This window comes from Cibotium barometz, chromosome 63 (genome assembly GCF_041138505.1).
Source record: "Cibotium barometz isolate CiBa-2024 chromosome 63, ASM4113850v1, whole genome shotgun sequence".
NCBI classification, from domain to species: Eukaryota; Viridiplantae; Streptophyta; class Polypodiopsida; order Cyatheales; family Cibotiaceae; genus Cibotium; species Cibotium barometz.
This window is the reverse complement of record NC_141108.1, coordinates 23,667,783-23,694,621: the sequence shown is the minus strand read 5'-3', so window position 1 is coordinate 23,694,621 and position 26,839 is coordinate 23,667,783. Positions and strand designations below refer to the sequence as shown.

At 43.4% G+C, this 26,839-nt stretch overlaps 1 protein-coding gene across 3 annotated transcripts in view; it reads right to left on the bottom strand.

The window, feature by feature from the left end:
• Positions 1-25,892, bottom strand: part of LOC147603858 (pfkB-like carbohydrate kinase family protein) — a 46,297-nt gene extending 20,405 nt beyond the window's left edge. For all 3 annotated transcript variants that reach the window (XM_086796001.1, XM_086796000.1, XM_086795999.1), the window contains exons 1-6: positions 25,694-25,892; positions 25,266-25,388; positions 7,032-7,134; positions 6,873-6,920; positions 6,667-6,764; positions 6,369-6,483 (exon numbers count right to left, since the gene is read on the bottom strand). In XM_086796001.1, the coding sequence (XP_086652127.1) occupies positions 6,369-6,483; positions 6,667-6,764; positions 6,873-6,920; positions 7,032-7,134; positions 25,266-25,388; positions 25,694-25,774 (568 nt within the window). In that variant the 5' untranslated portion in view covers positions 25,775-25,892. The remainder of the gene's footprint in view (positions 1-6,368; positions 6,484-6,666; positions 6,765-6,872; positions 6,921-7,031; positions 7,135-25,265; positions 25,389-25,693) is intronic.
• Between the last annotated feature and the right edge of the window lie 947 nt (positions 25,893-26,839).

The window sequence follows — 26,839 nt, the reverse complement described above, 5'->3', positions numbered from 1 at the left end:
AAAAACAGCACACAAAGTCAAAGAAATTCAAACATACATCAGTATGCAATGCACAAGTAATGATCCTCCTGTTCATGGATTGTCCTGTCTGGTTTCATCGGAAACTGTGCTGAGCTATTTGGCTCCCGAGGGACACCGCTCAAACTATCGCTCAAGGCCATCTCCTCATTAACACCGCCTGAGAGTTCGCTCAAGGCCATCTAGTCACTAGGACCGCCCGAGAATTTGCTCAAGGCCATCTGGTCACTAAGACCGCCCGAGAATTTGGTCAAGGCCATCTAAGTACTAAGACTACCCGAGAGTTCATCAATAGTCATCTAGGTCATCTGGTCACATTGACCGCCCGACTATGAAATCCAATACAATCATCTGGGCCATCTGGTCGCAATGACCGCCCGACTATGAAGTCCAAGATATCTAGCATCGTTGTCGTCCAATGGGTCATTCGACATCATTGCCTTCCATATACAAATCTCGTTTTGACATCATTGTCGTCCAATGGATCATCTGCCATCGTTGCCTCCCATATATAAATCTCGCTTCTTGGGCTATCAAGCATCGTTGCCACCCAAACTAGAGCATGTCCAAATAATCATTATATAAGTAAAATAATGATCAATTCCAGTCTAATATATATACAATGAAGAGGACTAGAGGCACCATCCTTCCCTCTTGGATCAGTCTTGATCGCAAGATGTCCATATCCATACTTCAAATACATCTAGACCAACCACTTCCTCATAAGCTCATAGTATATCTGGATAGTCCTTGAAGTACTTCTGTGGCATCCATTTCCAAGAGGAATTTTCTAACCACTGTCTTTCCTCTTTTTCTCAGAGAATGGAACACAATCTGTTTTGGCTCTTCCACCCCTGGTGGATCCTCCAAAACAGACTCCTGTAGGAATAACCTGTACATGGTTTCAATAAACTGTCATGGAAGGCATTATGTGTCCTCCAATGATCTAAAAGGTCCAACCGATGACATACATGGTTGATCTTCCTGGTATCCTGAAAAAGGTCCATATACCATCATTTCCACTTCCTGTCTTTGGCTATCCAAAGATAAAATCCATAGCAATACTCTCCCATAGAACATTCAATGGGTGCAATAATCCTGCTAGCTTTTGTTGATCAAACTTGACCATCTGACAAACCAAATATTCTCAAACATATAGCTCAATGTTCTTTCTCATACAAGGCCTAATAAAAGTAGCTTTTCAAAGCTCGAGTTGTAGTCAGTATACTTCTTTGCCCTATGTAAGGTGGAGCATGGCTTTTGGCCTCGAATCCTTTGTGTCACATAAACGGGTTTACATCATAAGAAAAACCCTTTTTGATGACATAAGAAGTCACCAAGTAATCTGTTCCAAAACATCTTTGAAGTCCTCTTTGGTAGCATAAAGATCCCTCGTCAAAGTGAAATCCATAGGGTAACCCATAGAAACCTCATGGCTCAGGGGTCTCCAAGATAATGCTTCTGCTACCTTATTGTCTTTGACGTTCGTAGGCCACAATTTGGTCTTCATGGTTCAAGACTGCTCCAATGCAATCTTCATCATGTTCAACCACAAAAAGGTCTAGAATAACCAACACTGGTCCTTTGCTAGCGTAAAGTTTAATGCTTCAAAGGATTCTATTTCAACTTTGGTCCACAAAGATCCCCCGGCTTTCTTTGTTAAAACTTGCATTGGTCTAGCATCCACTACAAACCTCTTGACGATATTCCTGGCATGATGTCAATCTGATAATCCTTCCGAAATGGTGACCCTTTTGACACGAAGATAGGCTTTGACAGCTTCAACTCCTTCGGCTCGATGGCTCTTTTTCCCCGATGAATTTCTTCAAACATTTGAGTCCTTCTTTGGTCCTGTTTCCTCTTGGTTTTCCAAGCAAGGAATTCTTCGTCTCTGAGAAATCACCAAGCTGCTCAAAGTCATGATACTCTTATGATGACATGGCTGCGGTCTCATGAGTAATGGATCGATGACCCTGGTTCCCATCCTGAAGTCCTGGATTGGCCTAATAGTTGTTCCCTTCATTAGACCCTTGGTTTCCCTATTCTCTCGACATGGCTCTGTCACCCCAAGACAGTTTCTTCAAGAGAAATCCTGCTATAATACCACTGTAAGCCCAATGGGGCGTGCCATGACAGACTCAACCACGTATCCAAAAGATATAGAGAGAGGGGGAGACAGAGAAGGGGTTAGGAAACTTTACACAATACACCACACTAAGCGGGGAATAGGCCCCGCCCTCTTTCAAGAATTTATTCAAGAACAATCCACGGGCACGCTGGCTAGGATCAATACAATCAATGAATACAAAACAAATAGATATGCTGATGTGGGATATCCAACTCGATGTCGATGTCGAGACACAAGATCTCTGCTGCCGAGCAGACCACGCAGATGACGCACAAGAATCTCTCACCGGACTAGTACTAGATCCAATATCCAGATCCAAATCCAAGTCCAGATCCAAGTCTAAATCCACATCCAAGTCCAGATCCAAGTTCAAGTTCCAGGTCCAAATCCAAATCCAAGTCCAGATTCTAGTCCAAGTGAAAGTCCAAGAATCACTCGCTCATCCCATGAGTAATCTCCACAACTCCTATACCCTTGTTGATGAAGAAAACCATGGAAAAGCTATTTCTGGCAAGAAAACTGATATAAAACCTGTGTTAATGGTTTTCGGGCGATAAAAACCTCCAAAAAGCAATTTTTAGGATTTTTGGAGCAATTTTAGGGTTTCTGAAATTTTTAGGGTTTTTGAAATTTGCAGTCCGTATAGCTCCACACATGTCCGTACAGCTCCATACACGCGTCCAAATCACCCATGCATATGCCCATATAAGTCTAGGACTGACCGTACATCTCAAAAGCAAGTTGGAGAAGGTGTTGATGGCGAAGAAGAAGCTCTCCATGATCATAATGATGCCCACACACACACTCCACGATCTCCTTCATGATGCTACAAGAGAGGTTCAAGCCTTTTTATACTTAAAGAGGGCTCTGCTTTTTGCTAAAAGCTTAACCAAGCTTTTTCTTTTGCCTTTTTCCCTTTGCTTTCCACTTTATAATAAAATATTACTCGCTTTTGTCAAAGTTCTCTAACTTTGCTTTTCTAACTTTAGGGCCTTGCTTTTCGGTCCTAAAGTTGTTTTTTGAAAACACGGCTTTTAGCGTTTTGGTCCGGCTCAGTCTCCTCTTGCCAGTGGTGCCCCTAGCTTGGGGTCAACCTAGTTTGACTTTTTGCTTTTTCTTGCTTTTTGACCAAGACTGGTGCTTGGCAAGAAAGGCCACCATGATTCCCACTTTCTTTCAACTTCGGCAGTCATGGGCCATAATGCTTCCAGGCATGTGTGCTTCCATCAAGACGAGAGCTTATGGCAATTGGTACATTTCTCACTTGGAAGTAGTGCTTAGCAAATTTGAAAGAGAAATTCCTTACGTATCTTCCCTTCTTCGTGACTGAAAACTAGCATTGTCTTCTATTCATTGCCATGGTAGAGATGCACTGACTGGGAATTCTTTTCGATTGGAAAGCATCCATTCGTCTTCGGTGTTTCCTCGACCACTTGGAGTACATGAACCACGAAAGGCATGCCTTTTGGCCTCTATTGGAGTTACCACTGTGGCAGATGTTGTCACAGATGAGGGATTTGTGATGACTTTCCCACAAGCCTATTTGAAACACAACTTGGGTTTGCATCACATGTGAGTGTGGAAAACTATTACTATGTTGTTGCGGCCTTTTGAACCTATCCCACCCTGGGATGATCAGGACAGACTTCATGATTGGCAACTTGTTGGTCATACTAGCTCTCTTCGATTGAATGCACTTTCGGCAAGTAATGTGTACAAATTGTTGCTTCCTTCACCGTGGATTCAGCCTCATGCTGACACTTTATGGGGCTTGCATAAGAAAACTAAATGGTGGAAACAAAGGCTTCAAATAATTTGGGGTTATATGCTACCTCTCAAATAGCGTTGTGGGAATACTTCCAGTTTCTACTTTTCTTGCAAAACGACATAGCTCCAGTGATAGATGTTGTCGATGTGGATGACATACAGAGTCCGTTCCCCATCTTCTTTGGCATTGCACGGAGTCCAGGAATTTCTTGCAAGCATTGACTCACAACCTCCAAGGTTTGCTGTTCTACCATCTTGAATGACTGGATTTGACACTTTCATCATTTAGATGAGATACTCGGCACTTTGGACTATTTTGAAGGCTAGGAACCATATTATGTTTCGACGACCTTCTCTGGATGCTTATGCTTTCTTTCGTGCCAATCTTCACCGGTCCCTACATGACTGTTGATAGTTGGAGGCTACTGACGTCCCGTAGTTTGAATTTTTTTTCTATTGTTTTTAGCTTTCTTCCTTGGCTGATTTCTCTCTGAAGTTCATCCTCCCCATGTATATTGTTTCTTGGTAATAGAAAACTGGTTTTTACTATTTTAAAAAAAAAGTGTGTGTGTAGAGATACACACACACACACACACACACACACACCCGGGGTAACTTTCGAGAAAAAACTGACATAAGTATGCAATGCAAACACTAAGGGTCCATATAGAGATTATAGGTTGCCTACAGGCCATATGTCAAAGAAGCAATTATCACTCACAACAAATGTGAGTAACAAAAGCTGCCAAAGGCCAGTATGTCTCAAGTATAAGAAACCAGAATGAATGATCTAGAATTCCGAACTTTTTTAAGATTTTAGAGTAAGATACTGTAAATACAGGTCAGTAAATATGTGAGACAGTAAAGACTGAACTCCATCAGACCAAACATCATGGTAGGCGAGACCACATGGCATATAGAACCACTGCCTCCAACAAAAATGTTCAAAGTATGCATTCAGCATACCTAGGAAGCCATAGCAGATATACTTGGGGGTGTAGATGTTAAGGGAGAAAGAAGAGGTGTAGTGTCCCTTGCAGATGCTGAAAATAAAGGCAGCTGCGCTGAACTTGCGCCTCTGTTGCTAACTGAATGCTTGATGGCAGGCTGGGCTTCTCGTGCACTGGAGCACAGGAAGTTGGCAGTGGGGCTGGTGTTTCAGAGAGGGCCTGCAAGATAGATCAGGCTCGCTCACTGAGAACTCCTCTGGGGGGGAGCCGAAGCATGGGTATGGGAGGTGGGCTCAAATGTCGGAGCAGAGGCACTGGTATGGATGGTGGAGTCTTGATGTGGATGTCTGTACCACCAAGAAATCTGTCATGGCTCTCTGAGTGGTGTCCTGTCAAGGCTGGGCCTGTCTCTCAGCATACAGCCTCAGTACTACATCCCTCTGTCGTTTGAGCTCCATCAAGTACATGCCCAAGCATCTCTGATACTTATACTGTATCACCCCTGCGAGCAGGCTGAATTCCCCTGGAAAAGGCAGTGGGATCTCCCCCATGTCTCATAGTAGGCTGGCAGTTAAACATATCGTGTGCCTCATCCTCTACCTTGCCCATGGTACATACTCTGCATATCGTCTCCTCCCGTAAGTATCCTCGGCTTGGCCAGTCCCTAACCTGAGGCGGTGGAAGGATACCCTGAGCTGGCCAATTGAGATACACACAGCATGTAACACGTGTCTGTATGTATCTTGGGATCTCAAAGAATCCATCCTCAGAGAAACTCAAGGAGTGGTCTCTGTAGATTCTCTGTAGAATTTACACTTCTTACCAATCTCTGAAGGGACACCCAAGTCCAATGTATGTGTAGTCCGAGTAGATCTAACAGGATGATCCGGTTGATCTCCTACCATGAGAGGTTGAGGTAGGGGGAATCCAAGCTGTACTAAAATGGAGGGAAACAATCCATTTGTATGCCATGTGCATGAAACCACTCAACCTCCGAGTACCATGCACACGAAGTAATGGTGGTGGGCATATCAATGAGGAGGAGGGCAATCCAGCCTGTCTGACCCGCTCCTGCTCCCTCTCCCTCTCCTGACGTAACCACATAAAGGACTCCAATGCTAGGCGCGGGAGGCACTCTCTGTCGAAAGTGTATATATGCTGAATGTAAGTGGCGGTCTGAGAGGGCATTTGTAACCAGTGGGGCTACCCCAAACTCTGCACATATAATGTGGTTCTGATGGCTTACTCCTGATCAAGCGTAACAACATCATGATAGAGAGACACACACACACGTGTGCAAGTGTGCATACATATGTACATATAGATGGATATGTATGTAGATATATATACACACACATGTGCACAAACAAGCAGGTTCATGTGTTACACCTCATCAAAAAATATCTTTGACAAAACACCCTCTAAATCACAAATTTTAGATCCTTACAGTTCTACAGAGGTGTGTATAATTTCAGAAACTGGCAAGGAGAAAATGCAAACCCTACACTTGCAGGCAGCTTCTAAAGCAGCTGGGTTCAGATTTGCATCGACCATTAGAAAACTTGCAGATCTTATACGACTCTCAAACAGACGAATCCATTCCGGTGTTAAGTTTTCCTCCTGCCCCCACCAAATCCATCAGCATCCACTGCAACACATCTACACCATAGCATGCTCAAAGCCAACTAAAACCATTAACCAACCATTCATGATCGTTTTGAGAACTGGCAAGTTTGCAATGTAACACCAGTTAAAGACTTGAAAATGTTTCTAAAAGCCCATAAGGCATAACGCAAGACTCACGAGAATATGAACGTCTGCCACTGCTCTGGCTAATTCACCATTTCCATCAAAGATGGCACAAACAACAGGGGTTTCTGCTCCTAAGCACCGTCTTATTCCTGAAAAACTCAGTTACAAGGTAAGTCCCAAGGAGCAGCTCATTAGAAACCACGTCAACAACTTGTAAACAAAGAGCATACTCAAAGAAAGAAAGATCTCAAACTTACCATCTGTTTCAAGACCTAGAGACTGCCAATTTGCCAACAAAACATCACCTGAAAGAAACCCCATTCACTTAAGCATTCACTTAAGTAACTTGAAGGTTTTGTCCTATGTATGTACTTGATAGAATTGGGGTCAGTACAGAAGTTTTTGAAATTTATTACCCGCCATGTCTTGCCCGACAACGCTGATAAGAAAAGGAGCCATTCCCAGTTTCACCATGCACTCCGCAACGTTCCTGCCAACTCCCCCTCTAATATACCGCACCTTTCATACAAATTCAAAATTCAGGAGAAAAAGATTGAGGAGGCAGACAATACTCGTTTCTTTGATAAACAATGCAACAAATTAAGAACAAAATTTGGAAGAGAATGATTTGTTTCTCTCCAAACAGATATATATTCAAGTGGTTCAAAGATGGACGTGGAGAAATTGCGGAGGACAATCACATGCCAGGTCTACCTGTGTGCAATTTAACAGTCACTTTCACTCACCGACCTTTGTCCCCTATCCTGGCCTCAGTAAACATGGCACATGCATGTAAGGCACACGTGCATGTAAGGCCTGATGCATGTGACACAGCCTGTCTCATAGGGCTCATAATAGCATGAAACATCAGAGCTGGGCATACTCCTTATCCTCCAAAACTGGCTGCTTCTCCTCTTGCACCTGTAAAGGAGATGGTCCAACGTGCTTTTGGAGTAAAGAACCATGAAATCTATTTAATCAAGTTGTTTGGCAGCTTTACTGCATATTATTGGGTCCCAAAGACATATCTGACCTGGCATTTAATATTGAGGTTGGATTAGTGCTCAAGGACTAAACATGTCTTAAGACTTCAAAGTTAGTAACATCCCTTCTGGTGAGAAATATACTCCAAACATACTTCAGAGGATACTGAAATTACCAAGACTCCACCATAACGAGTTAGGCGGTCTTGTGATGATTGTCATAATTACAAGGATTCTGGACAGCTTGTGGACTACAGAAGCGAGGCTTCTAGAAGATTCTAACACAAGACAGTTGCGTGACTAGCTTAATGGGGGTTTTCTGTGGGGTATGTCCTGGTGGTATGAGACGCCATGGTGTAATCCCATCTAGGATCTCCTTAGGCTTCTGGGTTTCTTGTCTGGAATACACTATGCTTAGCCTTCCCACCCGGAGAAACTAGTCATGATAACATGCAGCTACCCTGCACAATTTGGATCTGGTTGTGCAGCCTTCACGAGGGGATATGGGTGATGCCGGACCGCTTGGTCCCGCAGCTACAGAAGATGAATCTCCTGGCCCGAATGCAGCTATGGTGGCTTGTAAGACCGGTTGCTGCTGCTGCATTGAGGCACTAGAGTATGCTGCCTTATAAACCCTTAAATTGTTTGCCAAAAGGAGGGTGCGTCACGCATGAGCATGATCTGCCAGACTTGTCAGGTACACATGTCACATGCCTACTTCACTGTGGCTTCTTGGCTTTCCCTTGCTGTCTGTTGCCTGCCCTCAAGCTCCATCCTTGCCTTCTGCTCCCGCTTTGCCCAGTCCTAAAAGTCTGAAAGCAGCAATCATTTTATCTTTGCACTCCAGTCTCCAACTCCTTTTGTGTAACTTTAAGGTCACTGAGAGAGCGTCTCTCTGGATTTTATGACTCTATCTTGTGGTTGGTTACTTCTCTTTTTGAGTGTTTTGATGATTCATTATCATCTTTTTGCACTTGTTTGTACTCATCTATCACACATAGCTAACCTCGGTAACCATGAGGAGCAGTGTTTGTCACCATTTGGTCCCTGCACCAGTCTTGATTGGTGTTTCACACACTGAATGGATCCAAGATGTGAACGGGGATTTTCCACAGAAGAAAGCTGAAGCATTTACTGGCGAAGTTTGGCCAAAAAGATGGCTACTATAACTATTTGGTCCTCCTAGCTCTACTTCACATGATGAAATCCATGCCTGGAGACCAAACAGGTGGAAGAAGACATGGGGATAGGGTCCATGAGGATTGATTAAGAAAAAGCACCATTCTTGGTCAAAAAGCAGGGAAAAAGCAAAAAGTCAAATAGGGTTGACCACAAGCCAAGGGCACCATTGGAAAGAGGAGACTGAGCCGGACCAAAAAGCTAATGTACGGACATGTACCGAGCTGTACGGGCATGTACGGAACTGTATGGACATAAATTTCAAAAACCCTAAAACTGCTCCAAAAACCCTAAAAACTGCTTTTTGGATGTTTTTATTGCCCAAAAACCATTAAAACAGGTTTTATATCAATTTTCTTGCGAGAAAGAGCTTTTCCATGGTTTTCTTCATGGACAAGGCTATAGCAGTTGTGGATATTACTCATGGGATGAGCGAGTGTGTCTTGGACGTAGACATATTAGCTTGGACATGGAGAACTTGGGCATAGAGCTTGGACATGGAACATGAAGCTTGGACATAAACATGGAACTTGGACATATAGGTTGGGCAGAAGCTTGGACATGAACATGGAACTTGGTTATGGAACTTGGACTTGGATTTGGACTTGGACTTGGACTTGGATTTGGATTTGGATTCATTGGATTTGGATTTGGATATTTGGATTTGGTACTAGCCCGGTGAGAGATACTTCTAGGTCATCCCCATGGACCACCGGGTTGTTGTACCAAGCCCGATTGTTATGGGTGCTAGTATTCTTGCCATAAAAAGAAAGAAGTTTCGAAGGAGATTTAGTTCTACTCCATACTTCTGTATCTACATAAAGACTATTTTGGGTGTTGCGAATTTTGGTATCTGCTGCGATATTTATGGGATTTCGTCCCAAAAATTTTGATTGTACATAAATATATTAGTGACATACTTTTTTTTATCGAGATAAGTATTTATGTTTAATGCTTTTCTTTTGCAAGTATTTGGAATTTTGTACATGTCGAACTCCCTTGCTGACGCAAGTGGAGAGTCTTTCTCATGTCTATCTTGAGATGTGTTTCAGGAAAGTTATTTTTTTGAAAGGCGTTTTCTTTGGAAACCATTCTAATTCTGGAAAAGGCTTCTCTATGGTTTTGGTCTTGTATATTGGAGACTCCTAGCAGTATGGGATGCTAGAATTGTCGCCTATACAAAGATCTCATATGGGGAGTATTCTAGTGGTATGGGACAATATGTCGCATATGTGGTTACAAAACTACGAAGTATTCATCAGTAACATGGACTAGCTGATTCTAGACTATGAATTGAACATGGTAGGTATTCTGCGCTTCCATGGCTGGTCAAAGACATGCAAGGTTGTCCTGGACTACTGTGATATGCAGCGGAAGTCATTGTATTGGAAGATCCTGTCACACAAATGCTCACACCGTCTTCTGTATCCTGAGTTTCGTGAGTTTAGCAATCCACTTTAATACTTGAAACTTTAAAGAGATGAGAGAGAGATATGAGAATTGTACACCAGATTGGGTCCCGAATTACCCACTGGAAGGGCCCCCTATCCCGATAGCGAGATAGTATTTGCTTTATTTCTTTAGAGAGAATGACTGTGGACTGTAGATAAGCCAAACGCAAGATCTCGGAGGATTGGAGATTTGCTGAACTGTACACGACTGTAGAAACACCTCGATGACCTGATCTCGAGCCTATGCACTCTTCCCAAGGGCATGAGGAAGGGCTGCACACCTGAGGCTGAGAAAAGGAGATGGTGGACTGTTCTAAGCTATGTTAGAATGCTGTAAATGCTTATGAATGCTGTGTTACCTTCACCAGATGACTGTTGCATCATGTATGGATGATGCACCGAAGGCCGGGTACTGCTGTAGAACTGATGCAAGACTGAAAACACAGGCTGTAGGACTGAAACGCAGGGCTGTGCTGCTGCTGGACAGAAACGCAGATGTGTAAGGCTGAAGATCTGTAAACGCAGGCTGACTGTAGGGCTGCTGGATATGCAGAAAACGCAGGTCTTCTTGCTGATTCAGGCCTGTAGATGCACTGTATGGCTGCGCTTATGGCTGTAGGGACTGCTGAACTGCAAGCGTTGGAGAACCAGGGCTGGCTGAAGCATACTCAAGCACTCCAAGGGCTGGATGAGACTAGTCTAGTGCTGAAGGCAAGGGAACTCCTAGGGATGAGGAGGAAAGCTCTTAGCACACTGAAGACTGAATGAGAAACTAAGCCCTATGCAAGCCTATTTATACTAACTGGAGGTTGGTCAAGTTGGCTGGTCATTTAATAAAGTTTATATTTATAAATGACAATAAATGCTAAATAAATACTATAAAATATAGGAAAAATACTAAATAAATCCTAGTAAATTCCCTAAGGCTTCTGGGATGTTCTAAATGATGCATAGGCATATGAATGCATATTATGCAAAATGCAGAGTGCTTTCTGATGCAAGCCCTAAGGCTTCTACTGACTCTACATGCATGAATGATTCTCTCCAAGTGGGTTAAGGGACTTGACTGACTGACTGACCCGCTAAGGCTGAGGAATGACCTACGTAGCTCGTGCTTGACTTATCCTGGACTGAGGATGTACAATGGGGTCACGGCGTACGACAAATATCATCCTACTGGGTTCTAATACTGTACAACTGTTGCACTTCTGATGAAGAGCCATCTTGTCACCATGCACTGAGTGCAGAGTGCATGTGACATTCCCTCCTGCTTAGCTTGGCGGCAGGTTCATGGCTTCCAAGTAGTCCGCCAACAACTGGGGGTACTCCTGGAAGAACTCCTCGTCGAGCCATACGGCTTCGTGGGTGCCTCGATCTCGGAATTTCGTATAGAACTGACGAATCCGTCGACCGGAACCATGCTTCCATCGATGAAGAAGGATCTGCTCAGGCTCAATAACTTCTGCCTCATCTACCACGTCTGGCTGCTGTTCATCTAAAACATCAAACACTTCTGGACCAACATATGGTTTTAGCCAAGAAACATGGAAAACATCATGCATTGTCCAACTGGCAGGCAACTTTAACTTCATGGAGACATCACTTAACTTTTTGACTATTGGAAAAGGACCAAAACTATGAAATGAAAGCTTGGGACAATGTTTGCCCACTTATTTCAATCTTTGTTTCATGATGCACTGAGAGACCCAATCCCCTTCCTTGAAGTGGATATCTCGTCTAAACTTACATGCCTGTCTGTGAACTGAATGATGGCCAGGCTCAAAATTGAGGACCAAACTGGGTTGAGTACCAAACTTTGCAGAATCGACATACTGATCTTCTAAGTCTTTTCTAGAGATGTTGAGAATGGTAGACTCCTGACTGGTCGGGATGCTAGTTTTTCTACTAAGAACATCTGCTACTGGGTTATGCTGACCAGGGATGTACTTAATCATTCCTCCAACTTATTGGAAGAGCTGACCCTGTCTAGTGTGCTCAGCACTCCACTGGGCACTTGGCATCGTCGGGAGCCACTTAAGTGCTTGGTGGTCTGTGGTGACTGTGAAAATGTGTCCATAAGGAACATGTTTTAAATGTTTGAGAACTGACTGCTGTTCTAGCTTGCCCTTGAAAGTCTTGGAAAGACAAGAGGGAAACTTGCTAGGAGGTTCTGCTAACTGTGGGATACTGGGTAGGAGATCATCCTTAAAAATGTCAAAATGAGAAAGGAGATCTACTAACTGAGGGACTGAAGATGATGAGACAGCGGTTATTGATGAGATAGAAGCTGTCTGAGCATAAATTAATGCTCCTTCTGCTCCCTTGCACATAGCTCGTTGGGCCTGGAGATGAGAAATCATAGGAACGCCAAGAATGCTCCTATCCCCCCGAATCATGACAGACTCAGGAAAACCTTTAGAGATAATAAAGGTGCCCTCCCCCCAATTGGGAATAGGTTCATACTGACGAAACCACTGGATTCCTAAGATCATGTCACATCCCAAAAGAGGAGAGACAACGAATTCTCGCTGGAATGAGGCCTTTTGAACTTGAAAAGAAAACTGTTGTGCCTTCTGAGAGATGTGGGTGCGGAGACCAGGTGTAAACCCATCTACCTCCAAATGATAGGGCACTAAGGTACAGCTCATGTTGGTAGCCAACTGGGGAGAGATGGCGTCCTCAGAACTGCCCATGTCAAAAAGGATTATGAACTGTCGGCCCTTGGCACAGCCATAAGCTCGGATCAGGCTTTTCTATGTGGTTGTTGCCTCACCCTCCTGCTTAGCATCAAGTACCACGGATGGCATGGAATGCATAGAAGGTAAGATATGAACCGCATTGGTGGTAGCAGGCAGGGCTGGAGGAGCGGGGGATACTGCAGCAACTATGGCAGAATGCTCTTTGGAGGCTTGCTCCGCTTGTCTTTTTGGACAATCCTGCTTACCATGCCCAATGGTATGACAGAAAAAACATCTGTTTTCTGACTGATACTGTCTTTGCTCCTCTGGAGGAAGATAGCCTCCAGTGATGCCTGCTTGAGCCTTTTCCTCAAGGGTCTTCTTAGGCCTGGATTCCTTACCCCCTGAACTAGAGCTAGGACTGTTGTCTGTCTTAGTGTCTTTAGAAGACGAATTACCCTTCCCCTGTTGGGGTTTGGTACTGGACTGAGATGACTGCTTGGGCTTGCCTCCGTTCATCTTCATTTCTTCATTCTGAGCGAGAGTCAGAGCCCGGTCATATGTACTTGGTTCAAAGTTACAAACTGTGAACCGAATAGTCCAATCCACGAATGAATTGCTCCATCTTAGCTTGCTCAGATAACCCTAACTGATGTGCTAAAGTAATAACCTTACCGGAAAGCTGAAGCACTGGGGATCCGTTCTGTCTGAGTCCATAGAACTCGTCTTTCAAACCGGTCATGTACTGGGACGGGAGAAATCTGGTCTTCAGGTCATGGACAAAGATGTCCCAGTCAAAGACTGTGACACCTGTGGCCTGGTCTGTATGAATACTAGACCAATGCTGCCACCAAGTGACTGCCTCACCAGTGAGATGGGGAGCCGCTAAGTGGACTTTGTCTTGTGGGTCTGTGATCCTAGCTAATGGAAAATGAGTATTAAACTGATGAATAAATTGATTAACTGATGAATGATCACACTTACCATCATATTTACTAAAGTTTGGTTGACTGCGAATGATGGTGGTTAATGCTGCTCTACGGACTGCTGGGGCTGGTGACACCTATGACTGGGGAGACTGAGGAGAGCTGCTGATACCTCAAGTGTATGGCCTCCTTTTCCCGTTGTTGCTCGAGTAACATACGTTCTCGATCAAGCTCACATTGGAGTTCCCGAGCGGCGAGTTCAGCGGCGAGTTCAGCCTGATGCCGGTCTTCGTTGATCCTGCGTTGGGCTTCCTCATAGTCCCATCTTTCTGCTTTTTCTCTTTTCCTTCGGGCCTCATCCTCTCTCCTTTGTTGTTCCATCTGAAAGAAGAGGGAGATGTAGTCGGGTGCTGCTGGAGGTGTAGAAGGACGTGCTACTGCTGCCTCCAAGAGTTGGAGACGCTCCATGAGCAGCTGGTTTTGAGCTCTAAGAAGAGCTATGGTGTCTGCTGTAGGCGGAAGAACATGGTCTCCTTCGGGGGAGACGTCTTCCGGCTGATGAGTACTCTCTTCTGTAGACATGATGCTGAAGTCGATGGTCGTGCCGGAACGCAATCTAACCATCCAAGGATGCCCCCACGCTAGGATACGGTGTGTATGGACAATCTGAATCTGATACCAATGTGATATGCAACGGAGGTCTTTGTATTGGAAGATCCTGTCACACAAATGCTCGCACCGTCTTCTATATCCTGAGTTTCGTGAGTTTAGCAATCCACTTTAATACTTCAAACTTTAAAGAGATGACAGAGAGATGTGAGAATTGTACATCAATTGGGTCCCGAATTACCCACTGAAGGGCCCCCTATCCCGATAACGAGATAGTATTTGCTTTATTTCTTTAGAGAGAATGACTGTGGACTGTAGATAAGCCAAACGCAAGATCTCGGAGGATCGGAGATTGGCTGAACTGGACACGACTGTAGAAACACCTCGATGACCTGATCTCGAGCCTATGCACTCTTCCCAAGGGCATGAGGAAGGGCTGCACACCTGAGGCTGAGAAAAGGAGATGGTGGACTGTTCTAAGCTATGTTAGAATGCTGTAAATGCTTATGAATGCTGCGTTACCTTCACCAGATGACTGTTGCATCATGTATGGATGATGCACCGAAGGCGGGGTACTGCTGTAGAACTGATGCAAGACTGAAAACGCAGGCTGTAGGACTGAAACGCAGGGCTGTGCTGCTGCTGGACAGAAACGCAGATGTGTAAGGCTGCAGATCTGTAAACGCAGGCTGACTGTAGGGCTGCTGTGAACAGGCCAGCTGCTGGATATACAGAAAACGCAGGTCTTCTTGCTGATTCAGGCCTGTAGATGCACTGTATGGCTGCGCTTATGGCTGTAGGGACTGCTGAACTGCAAGCGTTGGAGAACCAGGGCTGGTTGAAGCAAACTCAAGCACTCCAAGGGCTGGATGAGACTAGTCTAGTGCTGAAGGCAGGGGAACTCCTAGGGCTGAGGAGGAAAGCTCTTAGCACACTGAAGAGACTGAATGAGAAACTAAGCCTTATGCAAGCCTATTTATACTAACTGGAGGTTGGTCAAGTTGGCTGGTCATTTAATAAAGTTTATATTTATAAATGACAATAAATGCTAAATAAATACTATAAAATATGGAAAAAATACCAGATAAATCCTAGTAAATTCCCTAAGGCTTTTGGGATGTTCTAAATGATGCACAGGTATATGAATGCATATTATGCAGAATGCAGAGTGCTTTCTGATGCAAACCCTAAGGCTTCTACTGACTCTACATGCATGAATGATTCTCTCCAAGTGGGTTAAGGGACTTGACTGACTGACTGACTGACCCGCTAAGGCTGAGGAATGACCTACGTAGCTCGTGCTTGACTTATCCTAGACTGAGGATGTACAATGGGGTCACGGCGTACGACAAATATCATCCTACTGGGTTCTAATACTGTACAACCGTTGCACTTCTTATGATGAGCCATCTTGTCACCATGCACTGAGTGCAGAGTGCATGTGACAACTACAGTGTGCCGATTGAACCTGGCTTGTGTGAACATGTAATTGTTTTGGCGGGTTTGTTAGAAAGGACTCTCACACCGATCATGGCATGGCATATCCTTTTTGCATGTATGTGGATGGTTCCCCAAGGATCCTAGTGTGAGCCCACTAACATGCCAAGAGGAGTTTATGCCTATAAGTGGTGGATGGATCCCCAGCAAGGACTCTAGTGTGAGCCCACTGACATGGCAAGATTATATGTGTGGCTTATGGAGCTTGATATAATAAAACATGTATGGCTTGTGGAGCTTGACATGACAATACATGTATGGCATATGGATCCTGACATGGCAAGATTGCATGTGTGACATATGAAGCCTCACATGACAATATATGTATGGCATAAGTAGCCTGACATAACAATAATGTGTGGCATATGTAGCCTGACATGACAGTACATGTATGGTAGATGCAGGCCTGACATGGTGTATTTTCTCAAGACTAGCAACCCTGGTGTTCACTTCATACTTCTGTTTTGGGAAGTTTCCGGAAGGATTCTAGAGCGGCAACTCTGCCGAGTATCTATGGTTACAATAGATCTGTACTTTTTTTTTTTTCCCGAGAAAAAGATCCTTCAATTAGTTAAAGAGAAAACAGCCACAAAGGGCTAAGTACAACCACGAAGGGCTAAATACAAACTCGCCTAATATAAGGGCAGGAAACAAGTGATCATAAGGGGAAGAGATGCTTCTCCTCCGGCTGGCCGCTCTATGAGGAGAACAATAGATCTGTACTTATGATTTTAATGCTCGGATTATACTACATGGCAATGGATCTCCTATATTTGAAGAGTATTTCCACTCGTATCAAGCTTATATAGTTGCGGACAATTGTCTTATAAGACGGAGGGGATGTCACCATTTGGTCCCTTCACCAATCTTGATTGGTGTTTCACACATTGAATGGAGCCAAGGTGTGAACGAGGGTTTTTCACAAAAGAAAGCTAAAGCATTTACTGGCAAAGTTTGGCCTAAAAGATGGCTACAGAACACGAGCAGCATGGGATTTTATTCATTAAGGTGGCTTATAAGGTTTATAAGCTAGCAGGTTCACACATCGTTAGAGTGTGGCTGGACTTATTATTATTTTTGGCCTAGATCCCTGAACAGAGGGAGGCGCCTAGCATAAACTTGGCCAACAAGCTGGAAAAGCACAAAAGTTGATATTTTGGTCATATTCAACCACTTTTGGCAAAAAGGAGAAAAGCACAGCTATTTTTGGGGCTGGTTGACTTTATAAAAGCATGCTGGATCTTCTGGCACCCTCATCTCCTCGCCGGCAGCAGCCTGTTCCCTCCCCTCTCATGAGCGCTGGCCGTACAACAGCGTGCTCCCCCTCTCCTTTGCACTGGCTGTACAGCAAGGCAGCAGCGTACTCTTCCTTCTCTTGAGCACTAGCTGTACAGCAAGGTAGCAGTGTGCTTTTCCTTCTCCCAAGCGCTGGCCATACAGCAGCAGCCATCTAGTGTTCACTCTCTTCTAGTGCTGGTCGTACAGCAGGGCAGCATCGTGTTCTCTCTCTCCTACAACGTTGGCCGTATAGCAGGGCAGCAACATGATCTCCCTCTTCTCTTGAGTGCTGGCTGTACAGCAGTAGCCTGTTCCCTCTTCACCTGAGCGCTGGCTGTATAGCAGCAGCCTGTTCCCTCTCTCTCCTTAAGCGCTGGCTGTACAACAGGGCAACAGCGTGTTCTCATTAATACTGGTCATACATCACAGCTCTCTCTCTCTTCATCCGGAGTGGTCACTAATTTTGGGGCTGTTCCAAGATCGTTTGTACTGGCTCTTGCTGTTGTTTGTACCTAGATCTCCGAGCAAGTACAACCAATCCTATTCCCCACCTTTTGTGAGAGAGAACCATCGTGAAATTGTTGCCCCATCAAGGCATAGAGAGCTCTCTATTCACCCCATTAGCAAAGGAGCATTCTAGTGTGACAATGGAGTGAGGCCGTGACAAAGTGAGCTAGCGTATCCACATAGGGAAGTTGCATTTGTAGCTCTAAGGCAAGACCCAAACTGTTTTTTCCGCAAACTATGTGGCGCATGATGAGCCAACATCGTGGAAAGATGCTATCAAACTTCCATCCTCGAAATAGGCTATGGAACAAGAACTCGAAAGCATTGAGCGTAATGGCACGTGGTCCCTTGTGGATCGCCCTCGTCATAAGAAGGTCATTGGAACCAAATGGATCTTTCACACAAAATTTAAAGCCAATGGTACCTTGGACAAATACAAAGCCCAGCTTATTGTGCAAGGCTTTCGCTAGAAAGAAGGCATTGACTTCGACGAGACCTTCACACCCACTGGTCAAATGACGACGATCCGTATTTTACTCAATCTGGCTGCTCACCGCAAATGGCCAGTCTACTGGATGGATGTTAAGAGTACTTTTTTAAATGGCATTCTCAAGGAGAAAGTCTATGTTGACCAACCTCAGGGTTTCCCGCTCCCCAGGTATGAGGACAAAGTCTTCCGCCTACATAAAGCTCTTTATGGGCTTAAGCAAGCCCCCCGAGCATGGTATCATCACGTTGACAAATTTTTACGCAACCAAGGTTTTCAACCATCTCACTGTGATCCCAATATCTATATCCACACTAATCAAGGAATGGTTTGCTACCTAGTGTTGTATGTCGATGACCTCATCATTTCTGGTTCAATCAAGCCAAAGTGACTGATATCATGGCACAGCTGAGAAGAACTTTTGAGATGACTGATCTCAATCTTCTCTCATATTTCCTTGGCATGGAGGTGGTCCAACATCCCGATGGCATTTTTGTGTCACAACAAATGTATTGTCTTCAACTCATTACTTCCTACTTTCCTGATGGTGCTATCCATGTGGCTACCCCATTGGATCCCACCATCAAATTATCAAAGGAAGAGGACTCACCGCCACATGAAGAGCGAGCCTACCGCCAAGTGGTTGGGAAACTCATATTGCTCACAAACTCTCAACCCGACATTTCCTATTGCACATCCATTTTAAGTCAATATTTCAATGCTCCTCAGGAGCCACATTGGAGTTCAGTGATGAGGATTGTTCGCTATCTTGCAGGTACCTGTATGTTTGGACTTCACTTCAGTAGTGGGATCACCCTGCGTGGTTACACGGACTCCGACTGGGCAGGTCACATCGATTCTCGGCATTCTCTTATTTGTACTCTTGGATCTGGTCCCTTCTCTTGGTCTAGCAAGAAGCAGGATATTGTTGTAGGTTCTTCCACTGAGGCTGAGTACTGGGCCCTCTATGACGCCACCACTGAGGCTATGTATCTTCGTCAACTTCTTAAGGAGATGCACATTACCATTGACTCCACTTCCACCATCTTCATCGACAGCCAGAGTGCGATTTCCCTCGTCGGCAATCCTATTTTTTCTAACCGTACCAAGCATGTGGATGTCTATTTTCATTTTACCAAGGAACAGGTTGAGCTTGGTACCATTAGGCTCCAGTACATTCCCACGGCGGACAACCATGCCGACATCCTTACAAAGTCCGTCAACCTGCCCATCCTCGAGCGTCTTCGCGAACGGATTGGCATTGGTTCTCCACCATCACCCTCCACATATTGAGAGGGGGATCACCCTCTCCATCTAGATTATTTATCATTTTTGTAACGGGCGCATGAGTCAGTGAAAACCCCATGAGGGCACGGCTCATGTGAAAACCCACTGCATTGCATTTTCCATCTTGCATACCCTTTCCATAGCATTCTATTTTTTGTGTTTGGGACACGTGTGTGAATGAAAACCCTAAAAATGGGCATTCATGCATGTGAAAACCTCTTGCATTGATCCAGTACCACCCAAACTCAAAAACCTCTACACAAGTCGATGAGCACATGTTCTAGTTCCTCGACATCCCACCTTACCCAAAGCTTTTTTCCCTCATCTTCTCTTCTAGTCCCCTTTTGGCCTAAGGGAGGTGTGTGAAAATATACCCAAAGTGATATTTTATCCAGCCCAAAAGGGTGTGATTTTTGACATATATTTGTCTTGTTCTGGCCGACAGCCATCCTTGGCCGACCAACACCCCTTCAACATATATATATAAAAAGCCTTATCATTCACAAAAACATCTGAAGATCATCGCTTTTCTGCTGCTGTTGGCACATTAACACCACCAACTCACAGTTCATCGTTATTTTCTGTTTGCTGCTACTGTTTCTGCTACTGCCGGCACATCTACTTATACAGTTTTGCTCATCATTTTACTATGCCGCCATTGTTGGTATCTGCAAGCGCAGCACTCTCTATCTACAGCTATCGTCGGCCTACTCCTCTAGATCTACAGCATGTGTGCTTCTCATTCTCTAGAGCAGTATCTCACATCTACACCAGCATACATCTACAGTACTTCATCATTTTACATCTACATCTTTGATTTGGGATAGCAGCCCTCTCTGCTACACATCACAGGGACAGTAGCCCTCTCTGCTAGACATCGTTGGGATAGTAGCCCTCTCTACTCATTTGACTCCGACTGTGTTTCACCTCACATCAGAGGGACTTTGTACTGGATTTCATTTATTAGTATACATATACTCACTCATCTACTCCATGCTGTATTGATTTGCTCTGATCTCTCATACATCCGGTCTTTTGGTCTTTTTGCCCTCAGAATGAGCTGGGTTCTACCAAACCCTTCTCAAGAAGATCATTGACTTGTGTCATGATTTCTTCTTGTTGGCTTGCACTCACCCTATAAAGGGGCTGATTTGGAGGTGAGCTCCCAGGAATCAAATCAATGCAATGATCCTCTGGACGCTCAGGGGAAGTTCCCATGCAAGGCATCTGCAAAACAATTTTCATAATGATATAAAAAATCTGCCCTAGCCTTATCTAGATGAGACATGCTTTCATCTTTAGACATAATTTTCTCTTTGACAAAGGATGGGCAAAGTGAAATAGCTAACTCAATGGTCCTCGATCTACTCAAATGATATGTTTCTAATCAAAAGGCAGCATGGGAGAAGTATCTACCCTTAGTTGAGTTTGCATACAACAACACAGTCCATTCCTCCACTGGCAAAGCTCCATTTGAGGTTATCTATGGTAAGGTAATACTTCCACCTATCCTTCGCACTAAGGATGAGATTTTTGCTATTGATGAATATGTTAGAGATATGGATACTGCCTATGCACAAGCCCGGGCAGCCATACAACGCTCTCAAGCAAAGCACAAGAAGGCTGCCGATCAGCATCGACGTCATATGGACATCAAAGAGAAGGATATTCAAAAGATTAATGATGTGGCTTTTAGATTGGCTTTGCCCAATCATTGGAAGATACATAATGCTTTCCAAATCAGCTTGTTGAAACCATATATTGGAACTCCGCCTTCTCAACCAGTTACACAAGATCCACCGGAAGTGGATGATTTAGAGGAGGTGCTTCAACCAGAACAGATTGTCTTCAAGAACGGAAGCTTAAGGGAGACAAGGTCATACGCAAGTATTTGGTTAAATTCAAGAACTATTCACCTATGGATTCAAGGTGGATGCAAGAACACGATCTCAAAGAATATCCCAATCTCCTCAACAACTATTTGGAAGCTTTTCAATTGAGGACAACTGTTTAGAAGCCAGGGGGAATGTAACTACTCCCTAATTTCTCGGGATTCATATTGTAAATTCTCTATTATCCATGGACATGGGTGTTGGACACTACGTGTAGGCATGGAATGTTTATGGTTAAGCTTCCTATGTATGTGTGTGCTTGTTGTATCTACGAGATCCTGGCTACAAAGAAGCATGTTAGGCATTTGATGGATCTTGAAAAACCAAATGCAATACATAATGCCATGGACATTCGATGGATCTTGGAGAGCCAAATGGCGTAGCTTTTGTATATTTCAAGTCCATGTAAATAGATGGGGTTTCTTCCAAAAATATGTCTTCAAATGCATACATTTGTATGCATGGCTTATTTTTATTTGTATGTATTGTTTTGTTGCCTAGACAATGCATAGATTTTATTGCGTGAGAAGCTCATGGATCTCAGGATGCCTGGATTGCACCCATGGGTTAGTATGTTGCATAATCTGTCTTCAGTTAACTTGTATTGATGGATTTTTACAGAAATAACTGATATTTTGAAGACAGCCCACTCTTATGCCAGTTTTCTATCTCCATGCATGCATGCATGCATGTTAGTTTAGCTAAGTATTGTTGATAAACTTCTTCTCCATGATGAGAAACCCCCATGCATGCAACATGCATGGTCAAAAACCCCCATGCATGTGACATGCATGGCCAAAAACCCTCATGCATGCAACATGCATGGCCAGAAACCTCCATGCATGCAACATGCAAGCTTTTCCAACTACATGCATGCATCAGGCAATACTTTATCTTTTCATGCACCTAAAAGTATGCCATGCAAGTTTACTTTTCTTAAAAGTAAAGCATGCAAGCTCACTTTTCTCCAAAAAGAGTCATGCAAGATTAGCTAATTCAAAAGAAAAGTAAAAAAGTAAGCCTCTTCCACACTTTTTACTCCAGGAGTTGCTCCTTTGCTAGTAGCCATTCTTTGTGATCCAAAAGTCTTGCACAAACCTCTTCCTACCACAACTTTTCATGAGCAATAACCTCCACTCTTTCTCTTCATCTAGGCACTTCCTTCTAGGCTGAATACAACTCTATAAATTCAAATTTCCAGCCTCATTTCAACACACTTCTTGACCTTTGTTTATTGCTCTATCTAGTGCACTTATTATAGAGTATTTTTCCATCCATACCCTACTGTTTTTCTCTCTCCAAAACACTAACAAGCTGGCTGAATTCTGATTTTCAGAATTGAAAGTCTCCATTCAAGCTAGAAGAAGAAGAAGACTATTCCCAATGATCGAAGCTGTGGAAGAAACATCTTGGCTCCGGTTGCTACTATTTCTATGCGGGAGAACCCTTGGGAAGTGTTGGGCATTCTCCTAAGGCTGATTTTCAGCCACTCAGTGGTTGATCTTATTGAAGCATTTGTAGAAATCGAGATTGCTGGGCAATCTTGGTGAAGGGTGCTGGGCACCACATTGCTAGCTTGTAGCTGGGCTACTTGTGGGCAAGTATAGTTTTTGTGAATTGTTTTTATGTTCAATCATTTTGGAAGAAACGGTGGTGTATGGCTGGGCCAAGCCACCTATTTTATGTACTTGTGAAATTCTTACTCCCTTAAGGCCATACATATCCTTCGAGGGGGAGGAGACCAACCCATCTTCTGGTCCCTAGTGCAGTATCATTTCTTTTCAGTATTTCCAAATTGTATAATCAATTGTTATGGCTATGTATGTGGGATATGGCAGTGATCAAAGGATGATAATCTTGTGATGTCAGTACTAAATTCTATATAACCATGCACCCGTTTGTGACACATACCATGGACATGTTACTTCCTAGTTTTTGGAACTGTACCTCTAGTTGAGGAAGCTATGTGTTCATACTTCCTAATTCATTGGAAGTGAACTTCTAGTTGAGGAGGAGGTGTGTTGTCTTCAGGTTATTCGAGGACAAAGGACACATGGAAAATTGGATGGCGATTTCCCACTTGCCCAAAGGTAGACTAACAATCAAAACTTTTTAGTTTAGTCACTCATTCAAAATATTTTGTCCTGACGAACACTGAGGTTCAAAATCACTCGAGGGACTAGTGAGAGAACTAGTTGATAGGACCTATCTTGTTCTAGATACTAAAAATTGTCCTACCAGATCTCCTTGGATGGTTCAAATTTCAAGGACATTTGGTAGGCTGACCTTAGGTTCATGCCCAATTTGGTGGGGTGAATGATAGGATACGAGCATTCAGAGAGCATCGATGAGTGCTTATTGCTTTCCCAGTGGATGGCTCAAGGAATGCTAAATGACTCAAGGAGTTATGATGATTGAAGGAGTCAGGACTTCTAGGCCAAGGCTTAAAGGTTACTCAAGAGCATGTTAGTTCTCCGTAAATAAGTCCCTTCAATTGTAAATCTTCTACGAGCAAGAGACTCGACTTTAGTTGGAGGTCTTCTACAGCCAAGAGGCTCAACAGTTGGATAGAGGATTTCTCAATTCTAGAGGTTTAGGCAACCTTTCTATCCCATGATAAATAAGAGGGGTTGGACTTTACGCCTTTTTGGAAGCAATTGTTGGAAATCTTTTCCATATATAATTGAACCCACTGATTTATTGTCTTTTGCATCCTTACAGGGAAGACACTAGTTGAAAATTGTGTATGTTGGTAATTAAGGTGACTTCTGATATAAGGACAAACTTCTCACTGAAAGACGTGGAATATATTATATCTATTGGTTGTGTGTTGAAAACACACTCTGGTTCGGTTCTTAGATGAGGAATGAACAAGTTTCTTAGCTAGATAAAACTAATAAGAAGTACAACTACAATGATAAATATGTCCTAGAACTTTGGTCCAGTGTGAAACCAAAGTTATAACCACTAATAATGCTAGTACACCTAAATGCTCATAACTAGTGTACAACCAGGCCATTTTACCCATGTGATTGACATATCATCATCTCCATGTTACGGTCTCTTCCTATATGGTCAATGTCAACATGGCACCATCTCAACTCCCGATATACCTACTCCAATGTCTGGATGTACTAATGCTACTAGAAGTGTACAACGCATCTGTCATCATGGACCTGTCCTCCATGTCTTTCTCTATCATCCTACCATGTCAATCTATGAGTGCTGCATCAATGCATATGTCCTAAATGCAAACCAAAGTTGTAGGTAAACTAATCTACTAAAGTGATGGTACCATGTGACATGCATGTCTCATGATCTAATATCTGATGACCATGGGCATGTCACCTATCCATTTGTGAACATCAACCTAGTACATCAAATGTGTCCTACAAACTAGCATGTCCAAGAGTTAAGCTTGCTTTCTCAACACTCCCCCTCAAGCTCAAATCAATCTATTGCACACTCACATGGTGTCTAAAGTACTCAAACTTCTCTTTGTGCAATGCTTTAGTGAAGATATCTGCTAGCTTGCTAGCTGCTCATTTGTGTGTACATATGCAAGATCTATCTCTCCTATAATCACCTTTTGCTTGATGAAGTGATAGTGAACCTCTATATGTTTTGTCCTGGCAGAGAGAGAGAGAGAGAGAGAGAGAGAGAGAGATTATTTTCTTGAGGAGCTCACCGCCAATTCGACGATGGAAGTACATCTGAACTTGAAACTAAAGCAAGTTTGGAAATGCATGTATGAAGTCTACTCAAGGTGGACAAAATAATGACAATGCATGTGCACCAAACATAGCCACACATCCATGCAATATTGTCAAATTACTAGTACTTATAATCAATTATGATGGCGATTACGCCACTCACCTTGCCAGGTGTGGTAGTGCCAGGTCGAAGCTCATTGGAAAAAGGGGAAGCATGTATGTCAAGCACCATTGCTCCAACCACAACAGGACCGCCAGGAGATGATGTGTGAGAGCATCGATTGACCTACACAATGGAGAAACATATGAAGTAATAGCATAGGTGTTGGAAACAGACTCAACCTACTTCTATGCATACATACATAAATCCCTTTACGTATACATACATATATTTCTATGCATACATACATAAACCCTTTGCATATACATACATATACTTCTATCCAGACATACATAAAACTCTCTACATATACATGCATAGATCCCTCTTCATATACATACATACATCCATGTACAATCCCTCTGCGTGCATGCTTACATAGATATGTGTGTGTGTAAGTTAATTTTTAAAACAGAACCAACTGAACGCACCATCTCAGGAGCAAGAGGAGAAGAAACAGGAGAGAAATGGCGAAGAAGAGTGTCAAGCCTTCGACCAGATGAGTCCTCCATGTCTACAGAAATGAAGAAAAATCAATACGGCATCAAGAAGGGGTGGCATGGGGGTGCTCGTGTAGAAGGTTCGAGTCTAAGACGACATTATCCTTAGCAAATAACCTTACGCTACATGGACCACTTCACTTTAATATGATTTTTTAAGGGTAAAATTGATGCCACGTAAAAACATGGGCTTTCATAGTTTCATAAAACAGTGTTGTGCTCCCCAAGTAAAAAAACATTATGGATGTATTGTATTTACGGTTTGCTACCTTATATAGATCGTCATATTATATATGCACTTCTCAGAATGAGGGAGGTGAATGATCCTCGAGGTGTTTTTCCTTTATAATTCTCACAAGCAGGTCACATCGTTGATGCTCAACAAAATGTCCTCACTCCTCGATTATGAAGATAATTTTTCTATCCTTTTTCATGAATGTTGTTCTATACTACTCATCCCAAGTTTTTTAAAATCTAATTTGTTCTCGTTTTGTAAAGTATCTACATGTTTTGTAAAGTATCTACATGCTCAGGTCCACCATGCCACCAACTTTCCAGTATTTGGTCCTTTTTCTACTTAGACCAGATCCACATGCTTAGCCTAACCCCATCCAATCCCATGGGTCTAGCCTTCCACCTAAACATTGGACCTATGGAGCCAATTTGAACTCACACACCCATAATTAAAATTTGTTATTTAACCCACACGTTAGTTAACATAATTCATTCATTGTTACAAAGAAACCATCTCTTTCCTTGACCTTCACTACGGGAATAAAGTTCAAGGAATTGGAATTTTTGGATCCCCAGTGTTGCAATTAGTCAAGGCTTCTAAATTATTAAAAGGGCTCAGAAAGAGGCAAGTTGTTTATGTCATTAAGATGAATCCGGTAAACATAAAATGCAAGGCTAAAGAACCAGAGTGGTTAAGTGAGTATGCAGATGTGTTCCCTGAAGAGCTAACTAAGATGCCTCCGTCTCGCGAAGTAGATCATGAGATCGAGTTAACCCCCGGAGCTCAGCCACCAGTAGCCCAGCAGGCATACAAAATGCCAGTCCCTGAAGCCATAGAACTTA